Below are 13,494 nucleotides of genomic sequence, written 5' to 3'. Positions count from 1 at the left end.
ATTATGATGCTGTAATTAGTGGGTCTCTCCCACTATCAACAGGATCTCTGAAGTCTGTCCAGGTGAGCAGTCTGCTTTCTGCATCTCCTCTCCAAATGTTCTGTGAGTCTGAACAGATTTTTAAAAGCCCATTTTGTACAGATGATATCCTTGGCTGTACCTTGACGTGTGAAGAACTGTGTGGATCAGCATGTGACCCGTATGCACAATATTCCCCATTGCTCTTTGTGGGAATGACCCCCACAACCTGCACGGCCTGTGGCTGCCGTGCAGACCTTGGAAGCAGACATGCTTTGGAAAGGTGGGGATCCACTGACAGTGCTGGGGAAGGGGATCCCCAGTGCAGTGCAGGATCCTTCCCCAGGCATTTCCTGCTTGTGTCTGCTCCAGCAGAGTCAGGTGCAGAAGTGTGGACCATAGATCTGCCTCTGAATTACTGTGCAGCAGCTGAGCTTCACAGGTACAAGCTGTCCCTCTCTGAGGATGTAGCACTAAGCTCTGGGTTGAAGTCCAGCTGCCTTTTCTCAGCAGCTGCGTATCTCCTGTGTGTCTGCTGAGGATATTATTCAGACACCTTTTTACATCTTTTCATATTAGTTTTGCTGTAAGGTTTTAAAGTAAATAAACAGTATGGTTAGAGATCAAGATTTCAATTAGCATCTGTATCAGGTTTGACTCTGGTGTCATGGATAGACTTCAAGAGAATAACATGGTTTAGATTCTACTCAACACGAAAAACTTATATGTCTACACCTACAACTTCCAACTCCAGTAATGAGATGAGGTAAATTTATGAGATGGACAAACCAAGGAAGGATTAAGAAAGAGCAGCTCTTCCAAAAAGTTAGTCAAGTCCAATCCTAAAGTATCTGGAAGGTACTGTAATATTTTGAATACAGATTTTAGATAGATACAAATTTTATATCGCCATATTTATTTTCATGTCAAGCATAACTTATTTTTTCTTTGCTTTTATGAGAAGTAGTATAATAAGTGGCAGTTTTGTTGTCTAACTCTCCTGACACCTCTGGCATGAACTAACAGTGTAATTGAAATGATGAGGTCTCTGGACCCAGAGACTGGAGGCTGGGTATTGTCTGTGACTGATGCTGCTGTGTTTTGTCAGTTGATTCTGAGCTAAGCAGTTTCCCTTACAGGGAGACCTCAGCTCAGGGGCAGGAGCAAGAAAGGGGAGACATCTGCCTTAGGAAAAAAAATATTGTTCCTTTCCTTGCTGCTATTTAATATTGTAATTTATGAGATATTTCCATGTGTGACCATCGAGGCAGATTCTCTCAGTCTGTTATGAAAAATAAATTATTTGCCTATGAAAATCACCAGCTTCAACGGACTCCAAATCCACTGCACGAGTTCTGAATTTGTCTCTAAGGCAATTCCTCCAGATTTCTAGAGCCAATTCTACCCAAGTATTTTGGCTTCTACTGTGAAAATGAAGCCTTTTGAAGAGTTTGCACCCCTGAGAGTCTAACAATCAATTTTTCAGATGAGGACAGATTTCAGATCCATCCTGCTAACCCCACTGTTAAACAACCATTAATAGTTAGCTAGATGGTTATTGTAAGCTTCTGTATTTGACTATTAACAGCAACTGCATGTGTGTGTCTGCTCCATATAGAACAAACCTATCTAGGGATTGATTTTATGATGCCAAAATGATAAAGTTTGCTAAAAAATGTAGAGTGAATGTGTAAGCTCTGGAAAACATTAACAAAAATAACTAAGTAACACTCCCTATTCATACCTAATTCCTACTGACATCAAATTTAGCTGTGTGTACTTTGGACTCATTGGATCTGTTACAGTGAAAAATCTTGCTGCACAAGTCTTCTTTGAAACATATAATATTTGTGTTCTGATTGCTCTGTTAAAAAAAAAAAAAGTTTTGTCATCACTGTAGTTTAGGCAGATTCTCCATTGTCTGGTGTCTTGTTATAGTCATTTATATCAACACAGAGTGGGTGTACAGTAGCCAGCAGTCTGTGTTAGCAGCATTTTAGATTCAGTTTGCACTTACGTAAATGATTGTGCAAGATGTGAGAGGCAATCTAGCCCCTGGGAATTATATATGGTTTTGGGCGTAATCTTTATGTGTGTAGCCAACACATAAAAATATAGAGAAGTTTTAACATGTTACTGTTGCCATCACCCCAAATAAATATAATTAAACAAGCAGCTTTCAGTCGCACTTATAGGCAGGATCCAGAATAGCTCATGTTTTTGGTGGCAGATATAGAGGAAATATGAGCCTATAAGGAACAATATATTGCTTTGTTTTTCATAGCATTGTTCACCACATTCTCATAATGGTCAGATGAGAAAGTTTTCAGACCAAGGTAGGGTTAGAAAAGTGCATTTCAAAAAACTTTATAATTTATGTAGTTTAATAGGATGCCTCTTTGCAATTCAGAAAAAAAACCCCTGGTGAATTGTGTCACATTTCAGCTGAATTAAACTGCCTTAGAGATACTGTGTCACAACAATCACTAAGACAGCCCAGTCCAGAAAGAAAGTGGTATTAACTATGTTTATAATGTGGGGCCATGTGTTCCTTCCTTTTACCACAGAGCTATAAATGTTGCATATTCCACTTTGCAAGTCAAGGTATCCCAGAAGAGATATTAATGATATTGGGGGCTACAGGAAATGGAAGCACCTTAACAATATGTCCCCCTGAGGGTCTGGCATGTGCTGCCTTGGAAATCCTTGACAAGACTCAAAAGCACCATTAAAGCTTTTCTGTAGTTTGTTTTTTTGGTTTTTTTTTTTTTCCCATCAGAGCTTGTGACAGCATAGGTGAAAAACGCCCTTGCTGGTGGCAGCACATCTCTCATACCCACAAATATTCATTTCACATTAATGAATTGCTTGAACATTCCTGAGGTGCCTAAGTCTCTCTGCAGAGATTTGGAGTCTTCATTTTGCCCGACTCTAAACCACAATCCCAAGTAAAAGAGCAAAGGAGGAACTGAAGAGAACCCCTGGCTGACTTTTTGCCAGTTGCCTTCATCTCTGGAAGTTTTCCCTCTGATGGGGCTCTGCACGTTTTCAGGGCAAGGCAAAGATGTCTAAATGCCAGGGGGAAAAAAAATCTGCTTTCCTCTAACCCAATGCTCAGAAACAGCTGAACCCATTTTGCTGAAACCTTAAATGTACTCAGCAGGATGGAGATTCCCTCAGACCAGAATTTTTTTCCCTTGGATGATTTAAATTTGGCAAAATCATAGCAATGTAGAACAAAAACTGATAAGCTCCTGCTAGCTCTGCCTAGAATAATAATTTACATGTTGTCCACCCCTTTTTAGACCAATATTTTTCTTGTTCTGCTATATCTAATGAATGCCTTTAAGAATAACTTGCCTTAATGTTTATTACAGTTGTAAAGTCATTTATTAAATCAAATCACAATGGTGAGGAGGAAGTTGTAAGAAGTGAATGTCTAACAGATGAGTTATCTGGAAGAAGGCAGCACCTACTGACATCACCCTGCAACGTGCAGTGCCTCTGTCTGCAGCAGTCTGGCTTCCATGATGCTAGGAAAACCAGAGAGGTGAACTCCCTTCTATTTCCTCCTTGGAAGTTGTTCAAGGCTGTGGCCTCACCTCTCTTGGAAGAGTCTTGAAATATTTTCAGTAATGGGAACGGGTGGAATGGCTGTGGGTTGGATCCTTTTGGAAAGTGCCCTGTAGCTTTAGGGAATGATGCTGCTGGTAGCCTGCTCTAGCTGTTAAAAAGATGGAGTTTTGCTGATTTGCTCACTAATTCTGTACAGCCAAAAGCAGTTATTGCAGCTAGGAATGATCCATCTCTGGTGTAACTCTGCCAAAGCCTGTGGTGTCACAGAGGGTGTGATTGTGGGTGAAAATCCCAGTTTGGAGAGCAGAAACCGGCTGAGTACATGTTAGTGACAACAATCCGTGAGGCAAAGGAAAGCGTTCTGTGATTCCAGACACCCTCACCTATAAATTACTGACCGGTTTATGTATTGCCCGATATAACCGCCCCAGGAATCAGGAATATTCTGTTTATCGGGGCGTTTATCACAGATAATCATGGGTGCGGTGGAAATACCGCCTGCCGTGTGTCGCTGGTTTTGGAGGCTTTCATTTCCCGATTTTCTGACACTGGGGGAGATCGTGGTTTTGATTTTTAAAATTATTTTATTTTAACGCACCGGCCCGAGGACAGGCCAGCAGCACAGCACAGCGCAGCGCCCTCCGCCGTGCCGCCGCCCAGGTGTTCCGCGTTACCGCCGCCCGTAAGAGCCGCTCACGAACACGGTGACACATCAACGCTAAATTAAAGCGGCGCTGCGCCCCCGCCCCGCGGCTGGGGCAGAGGCAATGCGACCACCCGCAGCCGGGCCGCCGGGGGCTGCCGGCTCCGCAGCAGCGGCACGGGGCCGGCGGGAGGCTCCGGAGCCCGCGGGTGCCGCTTCCTCCGGGAAAGGCTTCCCCCACCGCCACTCGCGGCACCTGCGGAGCGCCGGCCTGGGGGAAAGCTGCCCGGGGCTCCCCGCAGGACCAGGGCTGGAAGGGGAGGGAAACGGGCTCAAAGCAGCCGCTGAGCGGGGCTGGGCCGGGCTCGCAGCGCGGCCCCGGCTCCTGCGAGGCCAGCGCGGCGACATCACCAGCCGGCACCGCGCTGCTTCCCCCGGGAGCCCGTCCGACCCCTGAGCCCCGACCCGAGCGGACACACGAAGCGGCACCTTCCGGCTTCCTCGGCCAGAGCCGCTCTGTCCGTCCATCCGCCCCCGAGCAGCGCGCCCGGGCGGCAGCGGCCGAGCCCCGGTCCCGCCCGGCCCCGCCGTCGGGGCTGGCAGCGGCGCCGCCTGCAGCAAGCGGGGGCCTAGATTTTTATTATTATTTTTTTCCTTGAGCTCAGGACTCCTCGAAGGCGGCTGATTTCACGGAAAGTGAAGGGGAAGACAGGGCCCCGAAGTTATTACACAAAATAATGAGTTCTCCAGCCGATTCCTCCGAGCCGAGACCGTGCCAGTGCGGGGATGCACGCATCCCGCCCCGCCGCCCTCCAGAAATCCCCACATTAGCAGGAAAACTTGGTGGTGTTTCAAGTGCATACCGAGAAAATTAATGTGAAAGCATTCCTCTTTTAATCGAGAAAGGCGTATTTTTTCTCTCTCTCCATTCCCCCAACCCCCTCCGCTCAGGGTTTTCCAGATACATTGGAGAGCTTTCCAGAGGGAACCTGGAGAAGAAATAATAGAAATACTCAAGTACTGTCTTGGTTGCCCCGATCTACAGCACCTTTCTTTAAATGCCCGTTAGACTGTAAAATCCGGTCAAAACTGTATTCATTGCAACAATATTGGTAATAAAGTATTTTGTCTGATGTTGCATTGTCTCCCTCACGACAGAAACTACAAACAAAAATGTATGTTCCAAGCGAAAAGGAAAAGGTTTTATTTAATCCAGAAAATAATTAAAATCTCATGTATTTTTATTGGTTTTAGTATCCAGCAGAGTGAAAATATTGAAACTCCGAGACCCCTTGCATTAAAAAGTCACAACTGTTCTATTTTATTAGTTCTGACTGTGTGAAAAAAATTATAAGGACAACATTGAAAAAATCCGGGTTTTAGAGCCCCGAATGGCCATAAAAACAATAAAATCAACTATAAAACGTGCACTAGTGATATTAAAAAATTATGTAGTTCAATAAATGTGACATTTCATGAATGCGGATTTAATAGTCTCCAACCCGTGGAAAGAGGAAGGCTGAGGTCTAACAATTGAATTTGAAAAGGGCGGTTCTGTAGAACTGCAAAATTAAGTGCTTCATTTTTCTTGTTAGGGATTATGCAGTGGTAGTGGAATGTAATAACTGTGTCATTAAAACTTCCTTTTAACAAGGCCTATTGCTTGTATAAAAGTCAGAAAAGAATAATCTCTTCCTCTATTTATTTGTTTTTCAATAATACAGCAAAACATTTTTTTTCTTTTTGCATAAACTTGTTCTCGAGATTTTGAATCGACAGCTTGTAAAATATTGTGGGGGCCCTCCATTCTGCTGCCTCATATCATGCACGTCGTTATTCCAGAGGGCAACGGGTCATCGGTTTACTGTACATTTATTAAGTAAATCAAGCTGCAAATCCAACACTTCCAGCTGAAAACATTAACTAAACCCCTTGGAAAGAGCAATGCCTGGGAGACTGAACACAGAGAAAAAATAATCAAAACTGTCAGCTCGCTTTACGTGTACCTGATATTTACAAGACACAAGACCACGCTTTAAAGGTGAGTTTTGGCATTTGTTAACAACGTAAAGAAAAAGAAAACCCAACATCTCTGTATTATTAAAAAATATTTTTTTTTGTTTTTCATTTCACCAACACCCTTTCGTCTTGCTCTGAGCCTCTCAGTTATTAAGATCTTCGTGGGTTTGAACTGCAGACCTTTTTTTTTTTTTCTCTTTTTTTTTTAAGGGAAAAAAAAGCAGAGTTACACCAGCACCTGCTGTCCCTTAACAGCTTTCCGTGCTCGCTGTCAGCACGGGGCGTGTGAGGGACGGGGCACGGCGGGGTCCGCGGACACGCGGGCTGCACCTGTCGCCTCCGCTCGCACGGAGAGGGAGCAGGAGCGGCTGCGCCAGCCGCTGCCGTCGGGGCGAGGCCCCGGATGCTTGAGGGGCGCGGGCAGGGCGGGGGTCGCTGCCCCTTCCTCACACCTCCCACCACCCCTCGCCCAAGTCCGAGCGGTGCTGGCGAGGGGCTGCCCTGCGGAGCGGCATCGGCGACAGGCGGACGGAGCTTGTCTCCCGCTGGGGGCTGCGGGGCAGGGGGATCACCCGGCGGGATCATAAAATCCAATCGACGGAGCCCAGGTGGCGCTGCTCGGGCCGTCACGCCGCTTCCCCAGCCCGGGCTGTCGGGCACTGGGTCCCCAGTCCCGCGGGGCCCCGGCCGCCCCATCGCCCCCCGGTCTGCCGCCCGCTGCCGGCCGTCGGTGCCCGGCGGGCCGCGAGCAGCGCCGCGCCACTTCCTGCTTCGCCACGCCGCGCTCTGGGCCCTGGCACGGGGCAGCAGCTGTGCGGCCCCGCCGCCCACGCGCTCCCCCCGCTCGTTCCCGGCGCACGCAGCCAGGCGCAGCGCCCGCGCGGACCTTTCCGAAAGAGAGGGCCCCGCGCCGGCTGCGGGTGCCCGCCCGCTCCTCGCCTCCCGCCTCGGTCCGCGCCAGGGCCACGCTGCAGGGGTCAGCGCGCACCCCCACGGGGAAGCCCAAGCACCGGCTGGCGCTGTGCCGTGCGTGGCACGGGAGCGGGAGCCGCTGCGGGAGGGGCCCCGGTGCCGTCGGGCGACAGATCGCGCCCCGCGGGCCCGCGCTCCCCCGGGCTCGGCGGTGGTTGATTGGCGCCGCGGGGAGCCCGCTCGAGGAGGCGGGGGAGTGTTTGCCAGCGGGGGGTGGTTTCCCCCTTCCCTGGCCGGGCTCATTGGCCAGACGGCGCCGTGGCAGGAAGGGGACAGAGACCACGCGGGCTCCGCCCCGCGCCAATAGAAACCTATCGAAGGGTAACCCGAGCCCAGAGAAACCCGCGGCGGCGGTGCCAGCACCCAGCCGCCGCGGTCGGGGCCGGCTTTCCGCAGGGGCGGCCGGGGGCGCGGGGGTGCGCGGGCGGCGACCGCGCCATGCAGTACCAGCCGCCGGGCGCGGCGCCGGCCGCCCTGGGCGTCGGCGTCCCGCTGTACGCGCCCACGCCGCTGCTCCAGCCCGCGCACCCCACGCCCTTCTACATCGAGGACATCCTGGGCCGCGGCCCCGCCGCCGCCCCGGCCCCCCACTCCCTGCCCGCCCCGCCGCCGCCGACGCTGCCGTCGCCCAACTCCTCCTTCACCAGCCTGGTGTCCCCGTACCGGACCCCCATCTACGAGCCGACCCCCGTCCACCCGGCCTTCTCCCACCACCTCGCCGCCACCTATGGCACCGGCGCCTACGCCGGGCCCCTCTACTCCTTTCCCCGCGCCGTCGGCGACTACGCACACGCCCTGATCCGGCAGGACCCCCTGGGTAAGCCATGTGCCTCCCCTCCGCCCTCCCCGGCTCCGGCGCAGCTCTCGTCCCGTCCCCATCCCGCCGTCGGGGCAGGGGTAAATGGGAAGTGCCCGAAAGCGGTCCCCTTTCCCGCCCGCACCGCCGCTTCTCTGCGTTCCCCGGCTCCCTCCGGCCCCCGTCTGATTTACAGTAAATTAGAGACGTGCCGTGCTCCGGGTCTGTCAGCGAGACCACAGTGCGCGGCCGCCGTGACTCAGATTTGTTTTCCTTCAAATCAAGTGACTCTGAGAGTGTCCTTAGTAATGTCGCGTGTGGTTTTGGTGGGGAGTTTTAATTGTGCTTGGAGATCGCATGGCAGATCTCAGTCTTTCCTGCGGATGACTTGAAAAACAGTCGGGAGGCCGGCTCCACTCGCTGGGGCCCCCGAGGTTCCTCTGCGGGTCGGCTCGGGCCGGGCCGGGGCCCCGCGGTGCTTCGTGCCTTGGCCGGGGGAAGCGACCCCTCTGCGGGGGCTGAGCCCCGTGCCCGGGCTGCAGCACTTGTTCTTAGTGATTGCAAAACTGGACCTGACTCACCGCATTTGTGCAGTGAAAGAGGCTGACCCTTTCCGTTCATACAGGAAACCTTGAGCTCTCGATAGGAGTAAATCTGGTTTCAGAAGCTGTTAAGTGTTTTCCTGGCCGCCTGAAGCAGGCTCTTCCCCGGGAGTCGTGCACATTGCTGATTACTTTATCGACATCCTCAATACAGACAAATTCAGGAAACACTCGACTTCTGATAGCCGGGATCCGTTTTTCTGATATTGTTCATTTCCTCTGTGTGGGATGTGACTTTATGACAGCTAAAATAACCAGTTGCTTCCTATTTTTTGAGGCTGTTTTGCACCAGAATTACTAAAGCCTGACGCAAGCAAAATCTCGAAAAACAATGCAGCAAATTGCAAAGGGTGCAGGCAGAAAGACAAACAGCGTGACTCAGTAGCACTGGCCGGAGCCTCCTGCCCCGGGACGCGGCTGCGGCTCCGCAGCGGGGCCGGTTCCCCGGCGTGTCGCTGCCTGCCCCGCCTCGCCCCTCACCCGGCCCCGGGTGAGCCTGTCGGGCACCCCGCGGCCTCTGGAGGGCAAACCCCCAGCCGAGGGTGGGGGACATGCGAGCTCTTCTTCCTAGAAGCCCAGTGCCCTCCTGTTGGCATCACCCCTGCCCAGCCCCGCGATGTCCCCGCTCTCCGCAGGGACCCGGGCACTGGCTCAGAGAAAGGGAGACGGTTTCTTTAGGGCATCGCAGTGAAAGAGCAGAAGGAAGTTTTTTTTTTTTTTTTTTTTTTGTCTCTTTCTTTGCGAGATAGACCAACAGGAAACACATTGACGGAAATGTTGCCAAAGCCCGTAAAGTGACTTTAACTGGTCTCTCCGTTTGGCGGAGGGGAAAAAATCAAAGAGGGGAAAGATCAGAGTAGGAACTGAGAGAAATAAAATCAGGCGAAGGAAATTAGCGAGCCCTGGGCCCGGGCGGGACAGGGGCTCCCCAGCCACGCGTGTCCGCGGCCGGCCGGTGACCCTGGGCGCTGTGCCCCTCTTTGCAGGGAAGCCGCTGCTCTGGAGCCCCTTCATCCAGCGGCCGCTGCACAAGAGGAAGGGGGGGCAGGTCCGCTTCTCCAACGACCAGACCATCGAGTTGGAGAAGAAGTTCGAGACGCAGAAATACCTCTCCCCGCCGGAGAGGAAGCGTCTGGCCAAGATGCTGCAGCTCAGCGAGAGGCAGGTGAGGCCGTGCCCCCGCCCCGGGGAACCGCACCCCCTTCCCCTTCGCTCCGGCCCCGCCGTGCAGCTGCTGTCGGTGCATTGCTCCGGGGACCTGGCCGGCTCAGGGTCGGCGGGGAGAGGGGTTTTTTGGCAGGTTCTTGCTTTTTGCTTGTGGCTTGGGTAAGGCTCTGGGCGCTAACTGGCTCCAAGACTACCCCGCACCTTTTCTCATTGTCGTTGCTCAGGTCAAAACCTGGTTTCAGAATCGCAGAGCCAAATGGAGGCGTCTAAAGCAGGTACGTAGATGTTTCTGTTTCTATAGAAATAAGTATATTAATTGTCTTATCTTACGCCGTGCTCGCCTATTCCAGGTTGTATGCAGAAGTCATCTGAAAGGCTGTTTAACCTCTTCACCTTGATTAAAAAGACAAATAGTCATGCTGGAATCCATGAGGGCTCGTTCAGGCAGCACTAACGTTAAAAGCTTCTAATGCAGTTCCTATATCAATTATGCCTGTTTTTCACACACCACCTATTAAAACTCCACGGTAATTGTTTTGTAAACCCATATGTTGTTTAGCCAATTAACGTGGAGAAGATAAGTAATTGTCAGTAAATTACTTAGGCAGTTTTTTTGGAGAATATTAACTGGTGTTTTAAAATGCCCTCTCTTAATAAATGCAAGTCAATGTATTTTGCTAACATTGGGAGAAAGCAGGTATAAACACCTTGTTTGTTTTGAGGAGCCACATGGAAAATTGAGTAGCTTTTGCCTTCCTTTCACAAGCAGTTACAATGTATAAGCGTAAGAAGTTAAAGCAGTTTCCCTTCCCTTAGAAATCACGCTCAAGCAGATAATTATTTAGCAGTTTTTATGGCACATAGGGACTCAGCAAAACTGAGGTCCCTTGGCTCAAATATTTTTGAAAAATTCCAACATTTTGGCCCGAGTCTGGCTTCAGTGAGTGTGACATGGATGCACACGTTTTACTGGCAAATTCGCCTTTAATATAAAAGTAAAAAGAAAAGTAAACTAATCACGGTACGATGCTCTAGATGAATCTCTGTGACCTTCGCCTGAGTTTAACTCAATCTTCAGTTGATTTTTTTAATAAAGTCCTATTATTCTGGCAAGAGGCTGCCTGGGGCCCAACCCATGCCGCAGTGTCCGGAGAGCTCGCTTGGGATCTCGGCCATTTTAAGTCATTTCCTCCTTTTCATTCAGTCACATCCATTTCTCCAAGCCCGCACGGTTATATCATGGGTACGTGTCTCTGCCTGCTTTTTCTTTTGCGTAGCATTTCATGCCCCCTTAGGGGACTGGGCTCTCCAGACAGGTGCCAACACAGGGCTACTCTTGCCTTCACAAACAGGGTTTTGGTTTGGTTTTAGTGGTGAGTGTTTTAATGTTGAGTTTTAGCTTAATTAGTAATTTTTTTCCATTTGCTTTTGGACCACTGATGGATTCAATCTCCCTCCTCTTGTTGTCGGGTGTAATTAAAGAAAGATCAGGGCAGGAGGAAGCTGTGTGTCGGTGTTTGTAGACTCATAATAAACATTTGCTTTGCTAAAGACAAAAGTTCAGAGGTTCCTGGGCTCCAGCAGCTCCTGCCTCTTTTGAAGTGGCTGCGATAACCATCGCCAAGGAGCCTTATTCACGGCAGCAGCCCCTGTGGCTGTGAAGGAGTGGGATCAGAGCCCTCGCCCAGCCCTGTCCCACTCGGGCAGATTTATAGGCAGGAGGCCCAGGGAGGCAGCGGGACACCTGCCTTTTTCTGCAAGGTGGCTTTCCCACACAGCACAGCTGGAATTCCCAGGTCTCTGTCTCTGTACCAAGCAGGATTCTTTCATTGCAGGAGAACCCCCAGGCCACCAAAAAAGAAGAAGTAGAAGGTGCTGACAGTCACAGTGACCAAAGGCCAGAGAGCTGCCAGAGCCCTGAGCAGAAGGGTAAGGAGGTCTGTCTGGATGGCTCACAGTACACCCCCTCACCAGCCTCACAGGAGGACCTGGAGTCAGACGTCTCTGATGACTCTGATCAAGAAGTGGACATTGAAGGCGATAAAGGCTTTTACACTGCTGCCCACTAACAGTCCCATGCAGAGAGCGGACCTAACTCGGCTTGCACTTTACCAGGGGCTCGTTTGAAAGAATATTGTGCTACAGGAGAAAAACTCTCACCGTTACATTGAAAGAAAAAAGCATCACCAAAGAGACTAATTTTATAACAAGCAGAGAAAGAAATATATATTTTCTGCGAACAGTTCAGTTTTGGCATCTCTAATTTGGTTAAAGGACCATGGTTTGTATTTAATTATTTGTAAGATATGTTTGTACAATAATCAATGTTCTAACTGGAATATTATCCTGCACCCTGTCCTTACAGGGTGGTGGAGAGGGTCTGAATCAGCTGCTGTCGGTGATCAGGCAAAACTCTAACTAGTGTGGAAGTGAGTATGGATTGCAGGACTAAGCCCTTTATATGTGTAAACAAACGTACTTTAAATAGATTAATTTAAACGCCCTTTGTACGCAGAGAAACATGTTCTGTGAAATAGGGAGGGATTTGACCATCCCGAGAAGTGCCTTATACTCACACCCTTTTATGTGCTCTCTACTGAGACATCCTTCCGTTTGTCAGGCAGAGTTGTCAGATTCCTTTTTCTTCTTGTGTGAGCTGAAATGTGCCTTCTCAGATTTTTGAGAATTTTGCCTCACAGCTTGGATGGTTCCATTTGCGGGAAAAAAAAGTTTCTCCTTTAAAATCTCTAGCACTGTTTTTTATGGATTTCATATTTGAGAAGGAAATGCAGGGAGTGATAGGGCCCTGCTGCAGGACAGAAACTGGCATCAGCTGCAGGGCATTAAGTGAGGCACACAGCCGTGGGAAGATAATGCCTAGCGTACACGTATCTGCTTCTGTACATACTAGTTTTCTTTAAAAGTCTTGTGGTTTTATACCTCACATTGTTCATATTTTGTACATATTTGTTCAGTGTTTTAAAAAAAAAGTCAAAACCTGGTATTTAATTTTTGATGGACATATCTGTGAAATAAACCTAAACTCTGCAACACTCGCCACTCTGGCTGTCCAGTTACTGGCAGGAGAAAACCCGAACCTCTCCTCTGCCAGGTGTATTGTAAGCAGCTTTTCCCTCAGTCCTGTGCCAGGCATCAGCCACCCCGCAGCTTTCTGGGCACCCTCGGTCGCAGGAGTCTCGTGTGGGCTCTCTGCTGTGTTTTTTTGCTGTGTTTCAGCCTCCCACCCCGCGTTTCGGTTTTGCCCGTGCCTGTGCCCGCAAGGGAACGGGCTCTGCGGCGGGAGGAGGAAAACCTGGCTGGCAGTCCCAGGCTGGAAGCGTGGGTGTTTACCCCCGAGTCGCCCTGGCCTTGGGGGGCCGGGGAGGGGTGCGGGCTGGAGGAGGAGCGGGGCCGGCAGGGTTTGCTCGGGGCCGGGCATCGACCCCAGCCGGGGCAGACGCTGACCCACCTGAGTCAACAGTGGTTATTCATCGGCCTTTCTCCGAAATGACTGCGGCGACTCAGGGAAGGAGCGCGGAACCCGGACTAGAGAATGGCTCCCGGGAGCAGGCATCCTGGGTGGGCACCCGCGTGGGTATCCAGCCCCTTCAGGTGCCACAGTGAGCACCCAGGGGACAGGGATTTACACCCGGCCAAGTGTCACAGAGGCTTTTAGTGCCAAGAAATTGCTTTTAGATAGC

The 13,494-nt window shown here is 50.6% G+C and overlaps 1 protein-coding gene across 1 annotated transcript; it reads left to right on the top strand.

The window, feature by feature from the left end:
- Nucleotides 1–7,552: 7,552 nt before the first annotated feature.
- On the top strand, nt 7,553–12,849 carry HHEX (hematopoietically expressed homeobox). The gene is made up of 4 exons (XM_039708834.1): nt 7,553–8,045; nt 9,613–9,791; nt 10,018–10,068; nt 11,629–12,849. Exons 1-4 carry the CDS (start codon nt 7,667–7,669, stop codon nt 11,860–11,862), a joined length of 843 nt encoding a protein of 280 aa, XP_039564768.1. The 5' UTR covers nt 7,553–7,666; the 3' UTR covers nt 11,863–12,849.
- The last annotated feature ends 645 nt before the right edge of the window (nt 12,850–13,494 follow it).

Source organism: Passer montanus, unplaced genomic scaffold, assembly GCF_014805655.1.
Source record: "Passer montanus isolate IOZ18808 unplaced genomic scaffold, ASM1480565v1 scaffold21, whole genome shotgun sequence".
NCBI lineage: Eukaryota > Metazoa > Chordata > Aves > Passeriformes > Passeridae > Passer > Passer montanus.
The sequence above is the reverse complement of the archived record's forward strand: the minus strand, read 5'-3'. Positions and strand labels throughout refer to the sequence as shown.

What these genes read in the sequence shown, in the direction of transcription:
- HHEX (XM_039708834.1), top strand. Translation starts at nt 7,667, where the DNA reads ATGCAGTACCAGCCGCCGGGCGCGGCGCCGGCCGCCCTGGGCGTCGGC. An exon ending in TGCAGCTCAGCGAGAGGCAG is followed by an intron (nt 9,792 to 10,017) that starts GTGAGGCCGTGC and finishes GTCGTTGCTCAG; the next exon opens with GTCAAAACCTGGTTTCAGAA. An exon ending in AATGGAGGCGTCTAAAGCAG is followed by an intron (nt 10,069 to 11,628) that starts GTACGTAGATGT and finishes CTTTCATTGCAG; the next exon opens with GAGAACCCCCAGGCCACCAA.